This window comes from Delphinus delphis, chromosome 1, assembly GCF_949987515.2.
Source record: "Delphinus delphis chromosome 1, mDelDel1.2, whole genome shotgun sequence".
NCBI lineage: Eukaryota > Metazoa > Chordata > Mammalia > Artiodactyla > Delphinidae > Delphinus > Delphinus delphis.
The window spans coordinates 139708886-139733062 of NC_082683.1; the positions used below are offsets into that span (position 1 = coordinate 139708886).

General features: G+C 37.0%; 1 protein-coding gene across 1 annotated transcript in view; it reads left to right on the forward strand.

Annotated features, from left to right (window-relative positions):
* RNF2 (ring finger protein 2) overlaps positions 1–22853 on the forward strand; it is a 54103-nt gene extending 31250 nt beyond the window's left edge. The window contains exons 2-7 of the mRNA XM_060035282.1: positions 8739–8827; positions 11550–11710; positions 12360–12575; positions 18744–19016; positions 20083–20254; positions 20603–22853. Coding sequence (XP_059891265.1) covers positions 8741–8827; positions 11550–11710; positions 12360–12575; positions 18744–19016; positions 20083–20254; positions 20603–20704 — 1011 coding nt within the window. The 5' untranslated portion in view covers positions 8739–8740 and the 3' untranslated portion in view covers positions 20705–22853. The remainder of the gene's footprint in view (positions 1–8738; positions 8828–11549; positions 11711–12359; positions 12576–18743; positions 19017–20082; positions 20255–20602) is intronic.
* Positions 22854–24177: the final 1324 nt, after the last annotated feature.

Genomic DNA, 24177 nt, shown 5'->3' on the forward strand with positions numbered 1-24177 from the left:
CATTACACATCCCATACATTTTGATAAGGTTGTATTTTCACTTTATTAATTTATAAAGAACATATAGTGTCAATTTTGCTTTCCTTTTTAACCCATTCCAGTGTGGCTTTTGCCCCTCAGCTTAACCCCATTTGATTCTTGGGAAGATCACCATCATGGCCCCTTCTTTAGTTCTGTAAAACCTCTTCTTGTGTGTTTTCCCATTTACTTACCTGTCACACTGACCTTTCTGCCTTTCCGACATGTCTGTTCCTTTGAAGTCCTTCCTTGATCCTCTGTTTTTAATAGCTCCTTTTCTCTTCTTCATTATCTAAACCAATGCCCTTTTTTGTATCTCTTATTTAGAACTTAAGAATTTTTACTTTATTGTGTACATACTTGTGTTTACTGCTATCATTCTTAGCACCTTGTACAGTGCATGGGGTGCAATGGATAATCAGTATTTGAATGAGTGAGTAAATGATATGTAATCTTATGGAAGGATTGGGGTAGGGAGAGGGACCTACCCAGATACATAGGCCTTTTGTCAGGGCAGATCAATTTTGGTAAAAATACTTCAGGAAAATTGATAATCCGGAAATTAAATTCCTTTCAAAGTATCCAAGACTTATAGCCTTTTGTGTAGCTCAGGAGTACACATGCATACCCCGCTTTGAAGATTCCTAGTTAAATCATAAAAGATCAGCATTAGGAAATTCTTTCCATTTATGTATTATTTAAGGTTCATTTTTTTTTCCTTTCTAAATGTCTTCCCTCATTTATTTAACTTTTATTGAAAAGCAGGCTCATTTCTAGGTGTAGGAGAAAATATTAAGATGTGTCAAATTATTTAAGTCAGTGGGATAGACATGTAAGCAGCTCTAATGCATACAAGTAAGTTCCAAGTACAGAAAATACTTTGTACTTTGCATCCCTTTTTTTCTCTTCAAGTAAGTATAACCTTTTCCTCTGGCTTCTTCAGGATCTTTTCATTGTCTTTGAATATCTGTAATTTGAAAATGATATGCTGAGGTGTTGTTTTTTTGACATTTATTCTGCAGGGTATTCTTGGAGCTTCCCGGATTTGTGGTTTGATTATCTGACATTAATTTGGGGAAATTAATTCTCAGTCATTATTGTTTCAAATATTTCTTCTGTTCCTTTCTCTCTTCTCTTCCTAGTATCCCCATTACATGTATGTTACATCTTTTGTAGATATTCCACAGTCCTTGGATATTTTGTTCTGTTTTTGTCAGTCTTTGTTCTTTTTGCTTTTCAGTTTTTGAGGGTTCTACTGGTACATCCTCTGACTCAGTGATACTTTCTTTAGCGGTAGGCAGGCTACTAATAAGACCATCAAAGGCATTCTTTATGGCTGTTACAGAGTTTTTGAGCTCTCATTTCTTTTTAGTTCTTTCTTAGGATTTCCATCTCTGCATACATTGGCCATCTGTTCTTCTGTGGTCTTTATCCTTTAGAGCCCTTAGCATATTATTCATAGTTATTTTAAATTTCTGGTCTGATAATTCCAGTGTCCCTGCCATATCTGGTTCTGATGCTTGCTTTGTCTCTCAAATTGTGTTTTTGTCTTTTGGTATGCCTAGTAATTTTTTCTAGAGCCGGACATGATGTACTGGGTAAAAGGAACTGCTGCAAAAAGGCCTTTAGTAATGTGGTGGTGAGGTGTAGGGGGAGGGCAAGGGTTCTGTAGTCCTGTAATTGGTCTCAGAGCCTATGTCTCTGGGCTGTGAACTTCACTAGTGGTTCTTAGTTTTTTTCTAACCCCTTTTAGGTGGGACAGGAAGACTAGAATGGACTGGAGTTGGGTATTTCCCTTCTCCAGGTCACTTAGGTTCTGGTAATATCCCAGCAGGTTAGGTTCTGGTTAACTAATTTTCCCTGAGGGCAGGACTTGTTACGAAGAACTAGAATGCTCTGGCATATTTAGAAATGGTTCCTTTTCTCCTTCCGAATCTGCTGGAAGCATGAGGGGAGTTTTCTCTGATAATTAGTGTGGGTATCTGGTTGGGCTGCTGGAGGTAAATTTCACAGTATTGTGGGGGCCTCCCTGTGACTGGGTCCTCCTGGAGTTTTTATCTCTCAGACTTGTCCACACTGAGCTTCCTCCAACCATTTTTCAGTTATAGTTCAAGAGTTTCCTGTCTGACACTGCTTCCTACTGCGGTTTCAGTGCCTCAGTCTGCTCAGATATGTTGAGATTCCCTGTATTCTGTCTCTTCAATTTTGGGGCAGTGATTTGCCTTGTGTCCTCCTCTTGCTTATGGATCCCAGAAGAGTAGTTGATTTTTCAGTCTGTTCAGCTTTTTTACTTGTTAGGACTGAATGGTAACTTACATGCAGAACTGGAAATAAAAGTCTAACCTTTTTCTTGTTTAAAAAAAGGTACGCTTACTAAATCTTTTTGTGTAGAATGCATAGGAGTTTTCGTCTCTTTTGCCTGCTCTGCTCTTTGCTTTATGGTAGTCACTTCTTGAGGGTGTTGTATTGAAAAAGCTTTTGAAACCACATTGAGCCTTCACAAAAGGACTTTGTGATCTACCATATGCGAAGATGTGGAAAGTCAGCATGAGTGCCAGTTATTTGTGGTCCTTAAAAGAGCATTCTGAATATCCTATTGCTGTTTCCCCTTTGGTTATTGAAGCCGTGAGCTTTCAAAATTTAGCTGTGACTAGATCTTTCCTCAAGATCTATTTTCTGTTTCTGTCAGTGCTACTAAAGTTATCTTGTCCAAACTATAATGCTAACATTCTCTCCACAAATTTGAGTGCCTACTTCGTGCAAGAAACATTTCTGTTTTGTTGGGGGTATCTTTTATTCAGAAGTATAATTTAGGTGGGTATTGGGCCACAGGTAGACCTAGATCTTCCGTTGTGCTGCAGGGATCTTCAGGCAGTAGTCAACTGGAAAGCACATTCCTGTTGCTGGAAAGAATCCCTAAGATTACTTTGTCTGACACCTAATTTCCCTTCTTTGCTGGCTTCAACTCTACTCTCCATCCTTTCAGATTATAATTATTACCTAGGCCATCCATTCTTATTCAACTTTCCTTTTTCGTTGCTCTGTCTATATGCATAGATGACTCCCAAATACCAGTCATCAAAATCACAATTTATTCCCATCCGAAAAACAGAAGCTAAATGTCTTTTACATTCTTGGCTTGGGCAAGAGTGAGCTGCAGACAGAAATGCAGCTTCTCACTAAACCAAAGAAGAGGAAAGGTTATATATGATTTGGGGGAAGGGTAGAATTTAGGTTAAATTTAAATGAAAAAATATATTGACCTAAAGCAAAGAGGAACTAATTCTAGAGAGCTTATCTGTTCAGTAACTGCCAAAAGTAGAAACTTGAGCTTCCTAAATACATGTAGATAATGTGCTTTAGGCCAGAGTAGAATTTACAGCTTCCTCTGTATATGTGGATTGTGTCTTGAGGCAAAAGACGGAATTTTTCATTCTCAGATCACCTTTTGACCCTCCTTGGCCAGGTCACAGTAGAGGTCACTATTGTTCAGATTTACACTGCTGACATATTCTTAAAAATTGAGATAGCAGTTTTGGTGATCAGCAAGACTCTATCCTTTTTTTTTGGTCTAGGATTACCTGCTGTATTATCTGATAAGATGGCATCCATGCAGTAGCATTTAAGACTCTAACTACCAGGGAACATATGATTGATTGTAATACAGATTCAAACAGAAAGACTGGAAAATTTTTAAAACTCGTGTAGATCCTAGTTTTCCGAATGATGATACCAGGAAGTTCTGGAACTACAACTAACTTGTGAATTACTTCCTGAATCTTAGTTGCCACAGGAATACAAATATCCAAATCGGATATAATTTGGCTGTGTTCAGGAGAACTGGCATCTCTAGAAAGAAGACTTTAAAAATATATATATTTAGGAGAATATTTCATTTGACAGTTCCTATTAATTTGCTGGGGAAGCTTTCTAGAGACAGATGAAAGGAGTGTTCTGTTTATAGTTGACCCCAGGGTAACAGTGTTGAGACATGGGTTAGGATTTAGAATTCTTAGAAATTCCTCCTATCTTAGTAGTTTTAGTTCCCCGATAAATTCATTATGCTATTGTAGCATTTATGGTAGAAATAGTGGTACATGTATCTACAGGGGAGCTGTATTTAAAGGTAGTTCACTTTGAATTCAGTGAATTCTAGAGTCAACTTCAGAGCAGCATCATCGGTAGATTCGGGGCCATTGTTCTTTACACACACACACACACACGTGCGTGCACACACACACACACACCACGCTTTATTTGCTAATATGGAGCAGTGCCTCTTCCAGATATTTTTCTGATTGCTGTATCTGCCAGTGTCTTTATGAATAGGTCGTTAAAACTTAGAGGCTGAAGGATCTTTGATTTTTTTTTTTTTTTTTTATCTGAAGGATCATATGTTTGTTTTAGTTTGTAGTTTGTCAGTTTTCTAAAGGTCTTCTAACATTTTCTTTCAGCTCTGTGTTGGAAATCATCCAAATTTGCAATTTTCTGTTCCACTTTTTTTTTAAATCCTGTATTTTAGATTTTAGCCTATTAAGAAAAAGAGGGGGCAGGTTCTTTTTACATTGCCTCTTGGGTCTATCCCACAATACAGGTTGAACGCCTTGAAGCCAGTTTCTTATGTCTCCTATTTATCGGTCCATTCCTTGTTTGCAGCCTAGAATTTTAGTCTAAGTTTTAAAGGAAGGGCACCAGAAAAGGCTTTATTTATCACCCTGGTTTTCTTGCTTTCTCTAGTCCCTGTTGAACGTTTTGCAAGGTTTTTTTTTTTTTCTTTTTTCCAGCCACTTTTCAACTATTTTTATCCATCTGAGGGGCTACAAGTAAATGGAATCATTAATATAAGCCTGGGATTCCTGGACAGTTTCTTAATAGAATGAAATTCAGTAGCAGCCATTAGTCTGTCTGCCTTTTGGTTTTGGAAAGTCTTTTATTGTGACTGTTAGCCCTAAACTGTACCTTAACTTAGTTTCCATTGGTTTACCTACCATTGTAGCAGTCTTAAGTGGGTATGGGTCATTGGTTGTTTTCTTGGGGGAAGACCTTGAGGAAAGGATATTTCACTTAGGATTCTAGGGGTGGCAGTAGAGGGGAACAGAGGGAATATAGGTAAAGGTGGTGATGCTAAAACATGATAATGTTGGATGCATAAGGAGGGCAGTTTGAATGCTTATTTTCTTTGGTCTTTGCTAGAGAACTTTAAAGGGATGATGCTACTTTGAAGTTTGGGTTTAATTTTGAGGCCTCAGCATACCAGTCAAAAAGACTGCCCATTGTGTATTTGGTACTTTTTTCCCTTTCTTTTCTAGAGCTTCTTTTAGTTGTATTATCTTTGACATGTCCAAAATTACCAATAATAGCTAAGGTAATTATAAACATCCTTGGAGAAATTGTGCCATCTAGCCTGGTAAGCAGAATAACTAGGATTATAATAAGAGTGTATATAGGGGCAGGAGTTCTGTCAGGAGAAGTTTGTATCGTAGATGTAGAGAAACCCACATCAATATACAAACTACATACAATAAGGTCAAGTGATGCTTATAAAATGGTGGCTAGGGGGGCTTCCCTGGTGGAGCAGTGGTTAAGAATCCGCCTGTCAATGCAGGGGACATGGATTCGAGCCCTCGTCTGGGAAGATCCCACATGCTGTGGAGCAATGAAGCCTGTGTGCCACAGCTACTGGGCCTGCACTCTAGAGCCCGTGAGCCACAACTGCTGAATCCACGTGCCACAACTACTGAAGCCCGCATGCCTAGAGCCCGTGCTCCGCGACAAGAGAAGCCACCGCAGTGAGAAGCCTGTGCACTGCAATGAAGAGTAGCCCCTACTTGTCACAACTAGAGAAAGCCCGCACACAGTAACGAAGACCCAATGCAGCCATAAATGAATGAATGAATGAATGAATGAATGGTGGCTAGCGACCATGATTTAGCCCCTAGAGTACAGAAATGTTAACCTTTAACCCCAGAGTACAGAAATGAAGGAGAAAGTCCTCCTACATTAAACAAAGTGATGTCTCTTTTAGTTAATCTCTTCATGAAGGCTTTTTAGAGAGGCTTATGGCAAAGTTTTTTGCTCCAGAGAGCAGATACTGGTCTGTTGGGTCTCTTGTATCCATCAGTTTGACTAGATAGGAATTAGTAGAGTCTGTGCCAGCATTTGATCCTCTGAAGACTGAATGATAGAGAAAAGACAGTATTTCATGAAGGATAAGTTTTCTGTCACAAAATTCTTTCAATTTGTGATTCCCGCACTCAGGGAGATACTCAAAGAACCACAGGCTACTAATCATAGGGTAACAAACTCAGCTAGATTAGTGACCAGAGCTCTGTGAAAAATTGCTCAGATTTCAGGCTACTGTTGGGACACTGATCAGGAATCATGATGGAGCTGAAAGATAATTGTATTTCAAGCACAGAAGATTCAAGGAATGTTTGCTTGTTTGGGAGTCCACTGGTTCTGATAAGCAAAATGAGTGAGTCTTCAAGGTAGACTCAGTGGACAGCCTCAAAATTATAAACAAAAGCCATGACTCACTCAAATTTGAAAAATTTGAACATATTTCAAATTTTTGCTTGCACAAGGGAGAAACTTCATGTGGAAATGTAGCTGTTTTGAAGAGACAATGTATATTGAATTTTAGAGGGGGCTAGAATTTAGGTTAAATTTCAGTGAAGTGCTTTTACTTATAAAAGCAAAGTAAGTTAATTGCTCATTGGGTGGGTTCTTGAAAGCAGGGTTTTTTTTTAAATTAATTATTTTTGGCTGCGTTGGGTCTTTGTTGCGGTGCACGGGCTTCTCATTGCGGTGGCTTCTCTTGTTGTGGAACACAGGCTCTACGCGCGTGGGCTTCAGTAGTTGTGGCGCATGGGCTCAGCAGTTGTGGCTCCCGGGCTCTAGAGCGCAGGCTCAGTAGTTGTGGCGCACGGGCTTAGTTGCTCGGCAGCATGTATGATCTTCCCGGACCAGGGCCCGAACCCGTGTCCCCTGCATTGGCAGGCAGATTCTTAACCACTGTGCCACCAGGGAAGTCTAAGAGCAGGTATTTTTAAATGATAGCTGCTAAAAGTGGGAAATTCAGCATCCTGGATACAAATAGATCATGTCCTTCATTGTTTATGTGCCAGTGTAGAATATATGCCATACTGTGATTGTGCAAGTTGTGTCTTTAGGCAAGTGTGATATTTTTCTTTCTCACTACCTACTGGACGACTCTACCTCCCTCAGTGCTCCATTAAATAACTGGAACTCAGTGTGTGTAGCAGCTCCACTTCTCTTCTAACCCACACCTTCCTTCTGTGTTCTATCTCAGTAAAGGATGGTTGCTTTCGTAAAATCTTATTTGACCCTTCCCTCTTAGACCAGTGTTGTATGTATCACGTAGTGATCTGTCTGATTCTCTCTGTCTGTGCTTTGCTGCTTTGGTTTAGATAGTTAATATCACTGAGGTTTTTTAACAGCCTCCTCATTGTTCTTTTTACTGCTAGTTGCTTTCTATTCTGTCTTCTACATACTGCTTGAATTTCTTTGAAACTATTTGATCATGTCATCTCTTGTTTAAAACTTCCAGTGGCTTCCAGACTCATACCTACATACATGTTGCTCGACTCTGCCTGGAACCCTGTTTCTTTTGTACTCCCATCCCAGTGTAGTATTTTTTTTAAGGCTGTTTAATCTCCATTTAAGCCTTCCCTGACTCCTTAAATTTCCTGATCCTTCTCTGTAATTCCATATCATTTTTTCCATATGGTTGCTTAGACTCGATCTTGTCAGTTTGTAGTTTAGCTGTTTACACACATTTCTTTGTTTATGGGCTTTGAATTCTGAGGCAAGGACCTAGAGCAATTCTGCTTGGCCAATAATAGATGTTTGCTGAATACTTGAATGATTGGAGCCTCTTCCTTTGCCCTAGAGGAGTTAGTTGTCTAAGACCATCTTCCTCACATGTATACTAGATCTCATCCCCCTATTCAAAGACAGGCAGAGAAGTTGGCTGTACGTTGTTCATTCATAACAAGAGGAAAGTCAGAGTGGTGAGGAGACCTTGAAATTGTGTCACATGGTGAGCAGTAGGAGGAACTAGGACATTTAGCCAGAAGTAAAGAAAAATCAGGTGGAATATGGTAACAGTGTCCAAATATTTGAAAGACTGTTGTGTAGAAAAATTATTCGGCTTAGTCAGTTTGCCTCCAGAGGACAGCTGTAAGGTGAATAGGAAGCAGTTTTGGGCTCATCATTAGGAGGAGATAAGCTGACTTATTAGAAAGGGGATTTTTCATGAGTGGAGCTGTGAAAGTAGAGGCAGAATGACCTGTGGCTTAAAGTGCTTTAAAGTAGATTTTGTATCTTTGGCAAAAGTTGGACTAGATGGCCATGCTGAAGAGTCTGAGATTTTCCTGACAGTTCTAAGTTCCATGACTGCCAGTTTCAGAAAGATACTTCTTATTTTGGGTGAAGAGAGTTTCCTATACATCAGTAATAATTAAGCATTCTCTGTGTGCGAGCTGTTAGGCATTCAGAGATCAGTGATAACTTCTTGCTCTCAAGTAGCTTGTATTTATAAATGGAAAGATTCTTGAGCTTTTCTTCTTTGTTCTTGAGGAGCCAGTGTGTAATTTCTGTTGGTTTTACTCTCAGGATTTACAATGTCTAAAAATTAGTTTTGAGATTTACTTCCCTTTCAGATACTAAAATTGGTTTTCTCTCTTCTTTATTCCTAGCAATGTCTCAGGCTGTGCAGACAAACGGAACTCAACCATTAAGCAAAACATGGGAACTCAGTTTATATGAATTACAACGAACACCTCAGGTAATATAGATTAAGATAACTTAGGGGAAATAGGCATATAAACTGGGATATAGTTTTAGAAAGTGAAAACTTGAAAGAACATAGCAGTAATAATAAATTTATATACAGTTCTAATTTATGTATGTTTGGTTGACACTTCATTTCATGAACAAATAATTTGAGTGCATATTCTGTACCAGGTCCTAAGCTAGGCAGTAGGTAAAGTGGTGAATAAAACAGATGTGGCACCAGCCCAGGGAGTTTATGGACATCAAACAAGTAAATTACACATATGAGAAGTTATGTAAAGGGAAGGTTCTTAATGCTGTAATAAATAATTGCGGAAGAACCAGGGAAGACTATTTTGAGAAGGTGAAGATGGGGAAGGCTGGGAGAGGAACAGGTTTGAAGGAGATAAACATGCTTAAAACTGAAGTCATTTTCAGTTTGAAATGCCTATAAGACAAGTAGAGATGCTACCTAGGGGTCTGGACTAAATATAAAGTTTTAGGACTTGTCAGTACATTTTAAGCATGAGAATGCCAGATCACCTAGAGAGAGATGAGCAGAAGGCCCAGAACTTCATCCAGAGGAGCTTCAAGATTTAGAAATTAAGTAATGGAAAAGGAGCCAGCAAAGGAGACTGAGAAGGAACGGCCAAAGAAAAGTAAGGAAAAATGGAAGATGAAGTGAGGGGATCAAAACATAGGACAAAGTGTTTCAAGGAGGATGCAGTTACTGTGTTCAGTACTACTGAGAGGATGAATAAGGTGAAGATTACAAAAGTGAGCACTAGAGTTGGCTGTATATACTTGGTGACCTTGACCAGAGTAGATTCACTTGAGTAGGTTTTGCTGTGTTAAAGGGGAGGGGGAGGTGAAAATGAATAGGTAATGTTTCAGAGAAGTTTGGCTGTGCAGAGAAACAGAGAAATGGAGTGAAAACTTGAGGGCAACATAGAATCAGGAAGTTATTTAAATTTTGTTTTGTTAATAAGATGAGGGATGGAACCACTCTCACCCCACCCTCCTCTACACACAGCTCTAAGCTCATCATTCACATTTCACTATGCAGCAACCCTATATTAATCTAGGCTGATTTAGTGAAGAGGGAGAGATTGCTGAAGTCTGAGATCAAATAGAAATCCAAAGAGGGATATACTTGAGAAGGTAGGAAGGAATGGACATGTGATAGGAAGAGGTATACTTTCTCTTTGTAAGAAGAAAGAGGAAGATGCTTTATAAAGATTTGGTAGAGAGAAAACGAGAGAGTTCTTTAAATGAAATTTGAGGTAAGGTAATTAATCTATTGAACATTTAGGTGGTAGGTCTGCAGATAGAAGAAAAGTTGTAAAATAGTGCAGTGAAAAGAAAAATGAGTTTTTAGTGATATCAGTCTGGTTGTGTGATTCCTCCCTTTTTTTCCCCTGCAGTGCTATGCAGATGCACAGGTATAGGCATGGAAAATATGGATGGATGGTTTATCCAGGGTTCAGATTTTGCTAGGCAAATTCTAAAGAGGAAGAGGGGACCAGACTTGATTACTAGCTAAGTCATCATCATACTCTCTGTGTGATTTATAAAATCGAGGTTATAATTCCTAAATCAAAAGTTTGTGTGTATATTAAACTAAGTAAAATACAGAAAGCGCTTTATATAGAGAGGTTGAAACATAATGGATACTTGATAATGGACAATATCTATAGTTTCGATGGCTTTCCTTGTGGGGTCATCAATCTTTGACCCTATAGAGAAAACACAAGTACGACGGAGAGCCAGTGGAGACAGGAAGTGTAACATATGGAAGCCCCTTATTCTACCTGCATCTTCCTTTTCAGTGGCCACATACTAGACCTTTTTCCTCAATCCATAGGAGCCTGTATTGGTGCCTTTAGAGCTACATAATCTTTGTTCTCAGTGCCACCTTGTGGGAAGGGCGAGTAGTGGTAGTGGCAAAGAAAGTAGGAGTCACTAATCTGTGCATTTGGGAGGTTTGTCCTGAATTCTACATTGGAACTCCAAATGCATTTTCGCACTGAAAACATTTTTAGACATGACAATTAGAAATACTAATACTTTTTATACTTCGGAGGTGCTATGGTTTAAATCAGTTTGTAGGTTAGCTTGAGAACCTGACCACTTTGTATGAAACTTCTCTGTGGATCAAGACTTTTTAAGGTTCAAAAGGTGATTTTAAAATTAAATCCTGTTAAGCTGTGTATAAATAGGGAATACTTGTATTTGAATTTTAAAATCTTTTAATGGATGGCGTGAAATGTATAGCTTATTATCAAAATGGTGCAGTTTTGCAGATGGAAGAAGTTTTAGGGTTCATTTAGCTTAACTTCCTCATTTTGCAGGTAAGAAGACAATGTTAAAACTAATTATTTAGTGTCACAAAGCTAGTTGTAGAACTAATAGAACCTAAGCCATCTGATTCCATATTCAATGCTTTTTTTATTGCTATACCAGGGTGATTTAACATTAGTTATCTTTTAAATATATAATATGTTATCTTTAGCATTAAAATAAGGGCATTTATATAATGCTTTGGTGCTGGGGCTGAGGGGAGTTGGAGGAGATTATAGCTAAAACAAGATTGGTTGTGAGTTGACAGTGACGGTGACTGGGTGATGGGTATATAGATGTTCATTTTTGTCATTTTCTATATTCTTACGTTTGAACTTGTCCATAATTTTTTTTTAATTAGGTAGCATTTAATTTTAAAGTGATGCTTTTTACAGGAGGCAATAACGGATGGCTTGGAAATTGTGGTTTCACCTCGAAGTCTACACAGTGAATTAATGTGCCCAATTTGTTTGGATATGTTGAAGAACACCATGACTACAAAAGAGTGTTTACATCGTTTTTGTGCAGACTGCATTATCACAGCCCTCAGAAGTGGGTATGTTAAAATGAATTATGCTAGGTACTTAAATTATACAAGGACAGTGTTCTAGTGCTCTGTGGGTTTTGAGAAATACATTTTCTATAAGTGTTCATTTGCAAATTGGAAATTTATCTGAAGTCTAGGTTTTAATTATTGGAGAATCTTTGTTTCGAAACAGTTGATTTTATATAGTTTTAGAAGCTTTTTAGGATGAGTTTTTGTTTTGAGGAAATTACAAAGCATGAAACCATGATTTTCTCACTTCTTAAGTATAATGTCCTGATGAATATTTTAATAAAATAATTCATAACATATAAATTAATATATATTAGTGGATAGTTTTTCCATGTATAGCATGGATATCAGAAACGGGAAATTTAGGAAGGAATAGATTTTTATTTCTAAAATGGTTATATATAATTTATCATGGGGAAGTATTTAGTTTTTTCTCTATTGGCAAGTAGTATGGAGAGTCTCATGTTTCAAAAATCTTGCTTAGTGACTAGTCAGATATTCAAGGAAAGTCAGGTTAATCAGTTTAAATTTCTGCGACTTAGTAAAGCTATTGGAATAAAGATGATAATTATCTGGAAGCTGGCTATTTTTGTCTTTAGCCCAAAGATCCTGGCATTATTTACATTTTCTTTTCTCTCTTTTTATTTAGCAATAAAGAATGCCCTACCTGTCGGAAAAAGCTAGTTTCCAAAAGATCACTAAGACCAGACCCAAACTTTGATGCACTCATCAGCAAAATTTATCCAAGTCGTGATGAGTATGAAGCTCATCAAGAAAGAGTATTAGCCAGGATCAACAAGCACAATAATCAGCAAGCACTCAGTCACAGCATTGAGGAAGGACTGAAGATACAGGCCATGAACAGGTATATGGGAGAGAAGGCCAGGCAGGGCGGCCATTTTTCCACTCTATTAAATACTGAATTAACACCCTCCATTTTGAGATAGATAAAATGCAGTAACAAATAGTAGTTCTGTGTGGTTACCTTTTCTTGAAGGTATAAAATATGTCTCTAGGCCTAATACGGTATTCCATTTAAAGTACTAGAGTCTTAAAAAAAACAAGACAAGACAAATACCCTCTTATACCCACTTCTCCCTCCACTTACCATTGTATTTCTTCTCTTTAAAAGAGTTGTCTGTGCTTACTATATCCAATACTTCTACTGTCCCATTTTGAACTCCCCCAGTCAGGCTTTATCCCAATGCCTCATATCACCCTTGTTGAAGTTACCATTGACCTCCACATTGCAAAACCCAATTGCTGATTCTCAGATCTCATCTTACTTAGCAGCATTTTATACAGTTAATTTCTCTTTTCTGTTTGACTGGTTTCCTTCCGCTGGCTTTCAAGAGACGATATTCTCCTGGTTGCCTTTGTATGTCGTTAGCTGTTCCTTATTTCAAACTTAACATGTTCAGTACTGAACTTGTCATTCTTATCCCCTACTTCTCTTCATTCTTGCTCATTTTAGTTGATGGCAACTCCATCATCCTACTTGCTTTAGCCAAAAACTTTGGAGTTACCTTTCACCTCTCTCTTATTTCCCAGTCCGTATTCCAGTTTGTGAATAAATATATTTTTAGCTTTTTCCATAATATATCCAAATTGGTCTAGGCAACCACCATCTTTCATTTGAAAGTGTTGAAATAGCCTCCTAATTGGTCTTTCAACTTTCCATGCTTACCTCCACATTGTCTGTGCTCAGCACAGCAGCCAGAGTGATAAATTGGAAGTCAGGTCATAGTTCTCCTTTGCTTTGAAACCTCTAATAGCTTCTATTCACATTCAGGTTAAAAGACTTTAATGATAGCTTCCAAGACCCTATATAATCTGAGCACTTTCCTCACCCCTATTCTCTTTTCTGCTCTGACATCTCCTGATATGTTTAGGCCTCAGGGAGAGTCAGCATCTTCCAAAGCCACATTGCAATAAAGTCAGCCACCAATAAAGCCACATCCCAATCTAGTGGCTTTCACCTTGGCTGAATATCAGAATCACTTGGGAAGCTTTTAAATCCTAGGGCCTCAAAGGCATCACTCCAGACTAAGTAAATCAAAATCTTTGATTGGGGTACAGGCATTCGTATTTTAAAAGTTCCAGAAGTGGTTCTGAAGAGTAAACTTTTAGTCTTTTACCAGGAGAAAGAATCCCCTTCATAAAATCCTTTATAGATAGACCTTTGATTTTGCTTGAACATTTCTAGTGGTGGGAGTATGTGATAGAAGCTTCTTTCATTTGTTAATAACTTTATTAAAGCTTCTTGGCTGTTTTTGAGACTTAGCAAGCTTGTTTCTGCCTCAGGGCCTTTATACTTCCTGTTCTCTCTTTCAGGAACCCTCTTCTTCTAGATAGTCCACATGGCACACACACTCATTCTTCAGGTGTCTGCTAAGTTCCCGTCTTCCACCACAGGACTCCATACTTTCTTACCCTCTCTGCCTCATTTTTCTTCATAGCACTTATCATTCTCTGAACATGTGTGTGTTATTTGCTGTACTAGAATAATATAAGCCCTAAGAGGGTAGAGACTGTGTGAGTATTACTGATTCTTATAACACCAGTACATAGAACTACGGTTGGCTTAAAGTAAATAGTTTTGTATGAATATATATTTTCTAAAGTTCTTCCCTTATATTGAATTAAAATTAGTCTTTTGCGTGTAGCAGTCTTGATATGTCTTTGTCAAAATACTTATGTTGGGTTCTATATTTATTTCAGATTCTGCTTCTATCTACTAGTCCTCAAATAATTTCATATAAATATACATTCTTACATGCTCCTCTAAAGGCTAAATATTTACATTCCTAATTTCTTTTATTCCTCATATGACATTCAAGTTTGTTGGTGTATAATTCTTGAAATGTTACCTCTAGAACAGTATGTAGTGTTATGGATATGATTTGATAAATGCAGGATATGATAGGCTATTGATCTACCTCCATTATCTGAACATTATTTTATGAATGCTGCCTGAAATTACATTAATCTAGCTCTGTTCTTTGGAAAGAAGTGTGAGGTAAAAATAAATACATTAGACAAGTAACCCTGTTGAGTTTTTTGTTTGTTTCATTATTTTGGTCTTTCTGTATCACAGTAGAAAATTATGATAAAAAACATAAAATTTACCATATTCAGCATTTTTAAATATACAGTGCAGTATTGTAAGTGCATTCACACAGTTGTACAATCAATTTCCAGAACTCTTTTCATCTTATAAAACAAACTCTGTACCCATTAAGCGACCGTTCCTCATTTCTTCCTCCTCTCCTCAGCTCCTGGTAACCACCATTCTACTTTGTGTTTCTGTGATTTTGATTACTTTAAATACCTCATATATGTGGAATCATACAGTATTTGTCTTTCTGTGATTGGCTTAATGTCTTCAAAGTTCATCCATGTTGTAGCACCTGCAGAATTGCCTTCCTTTTTAAGACTGATCCATTGTATGTGTTCACTTTTTTTTTTTATAAATTTATTTATTTTTGGCTGCGTTGGGTGTTTGTTGCTCCACACAGGCTTTCTCTAGTTGCGGTGAGCGGGGGCTACTCTTCATTGCAGTGTGCGTGCTTCTCATTGTGGTGGCTTCTCTTGTTGCGGTGGCTTCTATTGTTGCGGAGCAGGGGCTCTAGGCGTGCAGGCTTCAGTAGTTGTGGTGTGCAGGCTCAGTAGTTGTGGTTTGCGGGCTCTAGAGCGCAGGCTCAGTAGTTGTGGCACATGGGCTTAGTTGCTTTGCAGCATGTGGGATCTTCTAGGACTAGGGATTGAACCTGTGTCCCCTGCATTGTCAGGCAGATTCTTAACCAGTGTGCCACCAGGGAAGTCCCAGTGTTCATATATTTTTGAATCATAGTTTTGTCAATTAACATATTAGTCACCCCCTCTTAATTTTGAAATGCTGTATAGATTTCATAAACAGTATTTTATTTTTGGGGGGGGGGGAAAGTTCTTGAGCATCTTTCCTAAGCAAGGATGCTCACTCGCACCACTTCTATTCAACATGGTATTGGAAGTCCTAGCCACAGCAGTCAAAACAAAAAAGAAAGGGAGGGAGGGTATCCAAATAGGAGGGGAAGAGGTAAAATTGTCATTATATGCAAATGACATAATACTCTATAGAAAACTGTAAAGACTCCACACAGAAACTATTAGAACTAATAAATGAATTCAGCAGAGTAGGAGGATACAAGATTAAGGTACAGAAATCTGTTACATTTCTTTACACTAACAACGAAATATCAGAAAGAGAAAGTAACAAAACAGAACAATCCTGTTTAAAATTGCTTCAAAAAAAAAAACCCTAGGAATAAATTTAACCAAGGAAGTAAAAGACCTGTATGCTGAGAACTATAAAATTGATAAAGGAAATAGAAGATGATTCAAAGAAATGGAAAGACATCCCATGTTCTTGAATTGGAAGAATTAATATTGTTAAAATGGGCATACTACTCAAAGCAGTCTACACATTTAATGCTATCCCTGTCAAATTACCCATGGCATTTTTCACAGAACTAGAATAAATAATCCTAAAATTTATATGAAACCACAAAAGACCTAGAATTGCCAAAGCAGTCCTGAGGAAAAAGAACAAAGCTGGAGGCATAACCCTCCCAGACTTCCGACAAGACTACAAAGCTACAGTTATGAAAACAGCATGGTACTGGTGCAAAAACAGACATACAGATCAGTGGAACAGAATAAAGAGCCCAGAAATAAACCCACACAACCTGTGGTCAACTAATCTTTGACGAAGAAGGCAAGAATATACAATGGAGAAAAGAGTTTCTTTAGCAAGTGGTGTTGGGAAAGCTGGACAGCCACATGTAAATCCATGAAGTTAGAACATGGCTTCATACCATACACAAAAATAAACTAAAAATGTCTTAAAGACTTAAATATAAGACGTGACACGATAAAACTCCTAGAAGAGAGTATAGGCAAAACATTCTCTGATGTAAATTGCAGCAGTATTTTTTTAGATCAGTCTCCCAAGGCAAAATAAATAAAAGCAAAAGTAAACAAATGAGACCTAATCAAACTTATAAGCTTTTGCACAGCAAAGGAAATTATAAACAAAACAAAAAGACAGTGTACAGACTGGGAGAAAATAGTTGCAAATGATGAGACTGACAAGGGCTTAATTTCAAAAATATGTAAACACCTCATACAACTAAGTATCAAAAATCAAACAACCCAATCAAAAAATGGACAGAAGAGAAAAGGGAGCCAGCCCTCCTACACTGTTGGTGGAAATGTAAATTGGTGCAGCACTGTGGAGAACAGTATGGAGGTTCCTTAAAAAACTAAAAATAGAGTTACTATATGATCCGGCAGTCCCACTCCGGGGCATATATCCAGAAAAGGTGAAAACTAATTCGAAAAGATACATGCATCCCAGTGTTAATTGTAGCACTGTTTATATTAGTCAAGACATGGAAGCAACCCAAGTGTCCATAACAGATGAATGGATAAAGAAGGTGTGGTATGTACACACACACACTCTCTCTCTCTCTCTCTCTCTCTCTCTCTCTCTCTCTCTCTCTCAAATATTAGCCATAAAAAATGAAATACTGTCATTCATAGCAAAAGTGGAGATTATCATACTGAGTGAAGTAAGTCAGAGAAAGACAAATATATGATATCACTTATATGTGGAATCAAAAAAATAATACACATGAACTTATTTACAAAACAGACTCATGGACATGGAAAACAAACTTATATTTACCAAAGGGGAAAAGGGGAGGGGGAGGGATAAAGTAGAGGAGTATGGGTTTAACAGATACGCATCACTATTTATGAACTAGATAAACAACAAGGATTTACTGTATATAGCACAAGAAACTATATTCAATATCTTGTAATAACCTACAATGGAAAAGAATCTGAAAAAGAATTTTATATACATATGTACGTATGTATGTGTGTATATAATTTACTTTACACCCAGAACTAACACAGAATTGTAAATCAACTATAGTTCAATTTAAAAAAAAAGTTCTTGAGCATCTTTCCCAAGCAGTGGGCTATTATTTCCTTGTTCTGGCAATAAAAATGTAGTAATGACACTATTCTTAGAAGTGCATGTCGTTCTTTCATATTTCTTTTTCATCACATATTCCCTCCTTTTTCTTGTATATACAGCTGGAGAGGCAATACATATGGTAGAAAGAATGTGTATCGAGTTCTTCCTCTGGTTCTGGTGCTTACTAGCTTATAACCATGGACCTTGGACCTCCGTTTCATTGGTTTTTCTCAATTATAAAATGATAATAACGTTAACTGCCTTGATAGTTGCTTTGATGGGTAAATAAGATGTATACACAAAGTACCTTGCCCAGTTACTGGTTTTTAGTATTTGAGCTTGTTAGAGAGCTGCTTCTGTGTTTATGCTCCATATTTAGATACCATGGCATCTTCTGCATTGGAATAATTTTGCATTGCATTAGCAGACTTTGGGTGAGGTCAGCAGCGGGCAGGTAGTGCTTACCATTACTCTTAAATCCTGTTTCCCTAAGAAATTCTAATTAAAAAGGCATAAATATCTTCCCTCAGAACTGTAAATTTTTCATAACTGAATTATGCCTTTCTTTAGATTTAAAATCTCATAATAAAGGAAATCATCAAAATGTAAATATTTGCCAATAATTCCTATAATCAATAAAGAAAAGTTTTAAGGGAATATAAACATTTGTTTAATTTATTCAGATGTTTGCCTGTGTATAAGTGACATTCCCTAGACCTTTCAGGGACATGTGGGAAATAAATGACATTATTCAACTTGGAGCAAATTCAGTTATCAAGATGTTTTTAGATTTTTTTTTTTTTTTTGGCTACGCTGCGTGGCTTGCGGGATCTCAGTTCCCTGACCAGGGATTGAACCCAGGCCATGGCAGTAAAAGCCCGGAATCCTAACCATTAGACCACCAGGGAACTTAGAATGTAGTAAATTCAGTAAACGTACTTCAAAATTGATGCATTGAAAAGGCCTAAATGAAGATTTCATGTTTTTTGTTTTGTTTTCCTTAACTAGATTACAGCGAGGCAAGAAACAACAGATTGAAAATGGTAGTGGAGCAGAAGACAATGGAGACAGTTCTCACTGTAGTAATGCATCCACACATAGCAATCAGGAAGCAGGACCTAGTAACAAACGGACCAAAACATCTGATGATTCTGGGCTTGAGCTTGATAATAACAATGCAACAGTGGCAATTGATCCAGTAATGGATGGTGCTAGTGAAATTGAATTAGTATTCAGGCCTCATCCCACACTTATGGAAAAAGATGACAGTGCACAGACAAGGTAAGCGTGTGGGTTAGTTTCAGATTATCTGAATTTAGAATGTTAAGGAGTTAAAAGGCAACTTTAGATAAGAATTAAGGGTGACATTTGTCATCCCATTGATTGCCAGGGTTTGGTTGGATATTTTGGCTGCCTGAATTGTTGTTTTCGTCTTTCCTCATGTGCTTCCCACCCACAGTTGCGTATCTGAAAGGAATGACCCTTCTAGGTAGAGGAGGAGAAAGGATCATTTAAATTTCTTAACAATGATGCTAGGGTGTCAGAAGGCTCTAAAATTCATGCTGGCCAGGATGGCTGCTTTACCACTATATAACTCTAGAGAGCCTGTCCTTGAGTGCATATAAGCATCAAATATTTGTTGAGTGAGTGAGTAAATGGTATATGATGCTTTAAAAAACAATTAGCATTTCAGTGCTTTGTCTTAAAAACCTAAAATTTATTAATTCTTAGACAAGAAGAAATTTGCTCATATTCTTAGTTTTCTTCTTGCTGCTGTAGACTCAAAACTTCTGATCATTGGGATTGAGGGGTATGTTCTTTTTTTTCCTCTCGGTACAGTGTTATTTCTATTTGATTTTTGTCATTCTGTGTCATATTTTATGGATGGTAAGGTAGGTAGAGCTTTCATGGCCTGGTAGATAGTGAGCTTGTACTTTTACCGTTTCTGTACCTTTTCAATAAGAAATTTTTAGATAATAGAGGAATAAATTTCTGGTATTTTGTCAATAATTGAGACATTTTACATTTTATATACCTTTTTAGAAATGTATTAGTTTTGTTTTGTTTTGTTTTTGCGGTACGTGGGCCTCTCACTGTTATGGCCTCTCCTGTTGCGGAGCACAGGCTCCGGACGCGCAGGCTCAGCGGCCATGGCTCACGGACCTAGCCACTCTGTGGCATGTGGAATCTTTCTAGACTGGGGCAAGAACCCGTGTCCCCTGCATCAGCAGGTGGACTCTCAACCACTGCGCCACCAGGGAAGCCCTTAGAAATGTATTAGTTTTATAATTTATGTATGTTTTATCACTAATCTAGAAAGTAAGGTTTTAATGATTTATTTTTCCAGATACATAAAGACTTCAGGTAATGCCACTGTTGATCACTTATCCAAGTATCTGGCTGTGAGGTTAGCTTTAGAAGAACTTCGAAACAAAGGAGAATCAAACCAGATGAACCTTGATACAGCCAGTGAGAAGCAGTATACCATTTACATAGCAACAGCCAGTGGCCAGTTCACTGTAAGTATTTAAAATAATAGGCTGTTGAAATTGGGAGTACATTGATCATCTGAGAGTGGAAGGTTGTGGGGTGGGGCCTAATAAAATGGTACAGACTCTGGAAGGAGGAGAAATTGCAACAGGTAGTTAACTTGATATATCCTTTGTTCTTTTATGAATAGTGTAAGTGACAAGTTTATCTTAGGATTTTTTTTAAAGATGGACTTTTTTAAAATTGGGGTATAGTTGTTTTACATTGTTGTGCTAAGATGGACTTCTCTGTTTGTTCCATCTCACAATTTTGTGCTTTGAGCAGTTTTCATAATTCTTTCTTTTTTTTTTTTGTTTTTGTTTTTGTTTTTGTTTTAGGTGTTAAATGGCTCTTTTTCTTTGGAATTGGTCAGTGAGAAATACTGGAAGGTGAACAAACCCATGGAACTTTATTATGCACCCACAAAGGAGCACAAATGAGCTTTTACTAAAACCAATTCTGAGAATGAACTTTTTTATAGCCTATTTCTTTAATATTAAAGATGTACCGTCATTACTTTTATGGACAGAACATTGGATATGTTGTTCAGTTTTCTTTCTGAGCCAGATTCGTTTACACTATTAGAATCTTTTCCCCTTAATTTAAGATACCCTTTTTTGGAAGGGACTGCAGTTATTCAGTACTTTTTCTTTCCTTTTAAAACTATATCTAGGGTTGTATGTTTTCACAAAGTGTGGTTCCATTTGGAGCATCTTGGAGCTTTTGACCCAGGAATTTTTCATAGTTCTGTATTCTTAAGTGAAGATTCAGTTGGCCGTCCTTTCCCCTCCCCTCAGAAGTTTTTTAGGCCTACAGAATGTTAAATAATATGTATTTTGACTTTTTTTCCTGGAGTCTTGTATATTTATAGTTTTCTATATAAGCTGTAGTATCTTCATGAAGACCAAGGCTCAAATTTACTGTGCATAAAAAACAATTCTCATAGGATTATTATTTTCATGGTGTTTTCTTCCATAATATCTCATTTTTTTAAAAAAAGTTCTTTATGAACTTAGTGTCCATTGTCATGCAATGTTATTTTCTTCCATTTTTTTCTCTCTAATTTTGGAATTTCTGATCCTGGGAAAGAGAACCAAACAAGATCTCAAGTTCTGTGAGAACTTGGTTCATTCACAGATTTCATTGAAGAAAGAAAAATTAAATTGGTCTTATGTAGTCTTCAAGTGTATATTTAAAGAAGTCTTTTTTGCATTAGTTCTACTGTCACCTCAGTTCCTTTATTATGTGTTATGTTTTTTCCTATTAAAATACCAGAGACATGGAGATATTTTGCACTTTAGCCTTGATGAAAAGTACAAGATATGTTCAAAGCTTCCCTGATTCTTTTCTTATTGGTAGCCACATAAGTTTCAAAAATAACATGGTACATAGAAGTAACAATGGGGAAAAATTTGCTTCTGTTTGAAAAGTGTGTTTAGCATTTTGGGTTGCCATATCAGTTTATAAATTTTGGTGCTCTGCTAATTATACTCTTTCTAGAGAAGCAAGTTAATGGAGCTTGAGCCCTGCCTTGATGTGTAGTGAAAGATAATTCTGTAGAAGAATGTCAGCCAGCATGGTAAAGTTGTTCTACTCTTCTTAATTTAGTTTTATATTGAAGGACAGTGTTTGGTGTTTAGAGCCAAAAGGCTTTATGATTACAGGTCAGAAATAAGATTGACTTGCGTTTTATTTTTCGTCCCTGTCCTGATTCCAGGTATGTTTCCAAGTTTATATTATCACAGTATTTACAAAAACATGTTTGCATTGAGAATTAACCATAAAAGGTTTTTGCCAGGGGAGAGTCATCCTCTAATACCATTGTAACTAAAGCCTGTGTTGTCATTGTAAATATTTACCTGTCATTTTTGACAGATTGGGGCCAGCTTGATGTTTTAAATCTTCACCCCAATACGAAAATTAAAAGGCTTGTGAAATTTTTTACCATTTTATCAAAAATATTTAAAATCTGTTTTTACCTTGGGAATCTGTGCCATGAAATTTGAAAACCACCAAAAATCAAGGGAAATTTTGTAGTCAGTTCCTTTTCTGGTATAATGTTAAATTGTATAGATTATTAATGCATGTCCACTGAATATAACCCTGGTTTTGTGATATAACTGCTTAGATTTTATTGGTGACATTAGGTTAATGGTTGCATTAAATAACTAAATTCCCATTGTGATTATTAATTGAAATTTGTCTTTAGGCAAAAAGTTATTTGTGAATATAAGCTTTGTGCTTAGAGAATGTATGTGTTTTTATCTGTCAGTATGGGAGGATGTAAATTCTTTGCATCATTAGTGAATTTATTGGATGTGTAATCCTTTGAAAAATATAATTATAGGTATTTGATAAGAGCATTGAATGTGTAGTGTCGTGTGTGTGTATGTATGTGTATGTGTGTGTGTTTTGGAGGGTGGGTACTATTTACTATTAACTACCAGCCATTTCATAAAGTATTTATTATTTAAGTAACTTCTATAACCACCGTCTCACCTGAGGAACAAAAGGCTCACTAAATAGGACCTTTGGATAATACATTATCATTTAAAAATTTATTATGGTAAAATATATATATAACCTAATTTATCATTTTAACCATACAATTAGTTCAGTGACATTAAGATACATTCACAATGTTGTATAACCATCACCACTATCTATTTACAGAACTATTATCCCAGTCAGAAACTCTATACCTGTTAAATGATAATTCCACATTACCACTCCTACCCCCAGCTCCTGGTAAACTCTGTTCTGCTTTCTCTCTTTGACTTTGACTATTTTAGGCACCTTATATATGTGGAATCATACAGTATTTGTCCTTTGTGTCTTATTTCTCATAGCATAATGGTTTTAAGATTCATCCATGTTGTAGCATATATCAGAATTTATTCCTTATTATGGCTGAATAATATTCCGCTGTATGAATATACCACATTTTTTTAATCCATTCATCTGTTGATGGGCCCTTAGATTGCTGGACACTTTTTGCTGTTGTGAATAATGCTGCTATGACCATTTTTGTACAAGTATCTGTGTGAGTCCCTGCTTTAAATTCTTTTGGGTATATACCTGGGAGTGAAGTTGTTGAATCACATGGTAATTCTATATTTAATTTTTTGAGGAACTGCAAACTTTTCTACAGTGGCTGCACCATTTTGCAATTCCTCCAGCAATGTAGAAGGATTCCACTTTCTCCACATCCTAACTAACACTTGTTATTTTTGTTTTTAATAGCTGTTGTGATGGATGTGAAGTGTTATTTCATTGTGGTTTTGGTTGCATTTCCCTAATGGCTTGTGATGCTAAGCATCTTTTCATGTACTTATTAGCCATTTGTATATATCTTCTGTGGAGAAATGTCTATTTAAGTCTTTTGCCCATTTTTAATTGGGTTGTTTTTCTGTGTGTGTTGTAGGAGTTCTCGATATATTCTGGATATTAATCTGTCATCAGATACATGATTTACAGGTATTTTCTCCCATTCTGTGGGTTGCATTTTCACTCTTTCAGTAGTGTCCTTTGATGTACCAGTTTTTAATTTTGATGAAGTCTAGTTTTTCTTTCTGTTGCCTGTTCTTTTGGTGTCATATCCAAGAAGGCATTGCCAAATCCAGTATCACGAAGATTTTCCTCCAAGAGTTTAGATCTTTGATCCATTTTGAGTTTTGTATGTGGCGAAAGGTAAGGATTCACCTTTGTTTGCATTTGGATATCCAGTTTCCCCAGCAACATGTGTTGAAAAGACTGCCCTTTCTCCATTGAATGGTCCTGGCAGCCTTAATTAATTAATTTTCAATTGATGAAAATTAATTGACCTTATATGTCATGGTTTATTTCTGAGGTCATATTCCGTTGGTCTGTATGACTGTTCTTTTGCCAGTACCAGTCAGTTTTGATTATTGTA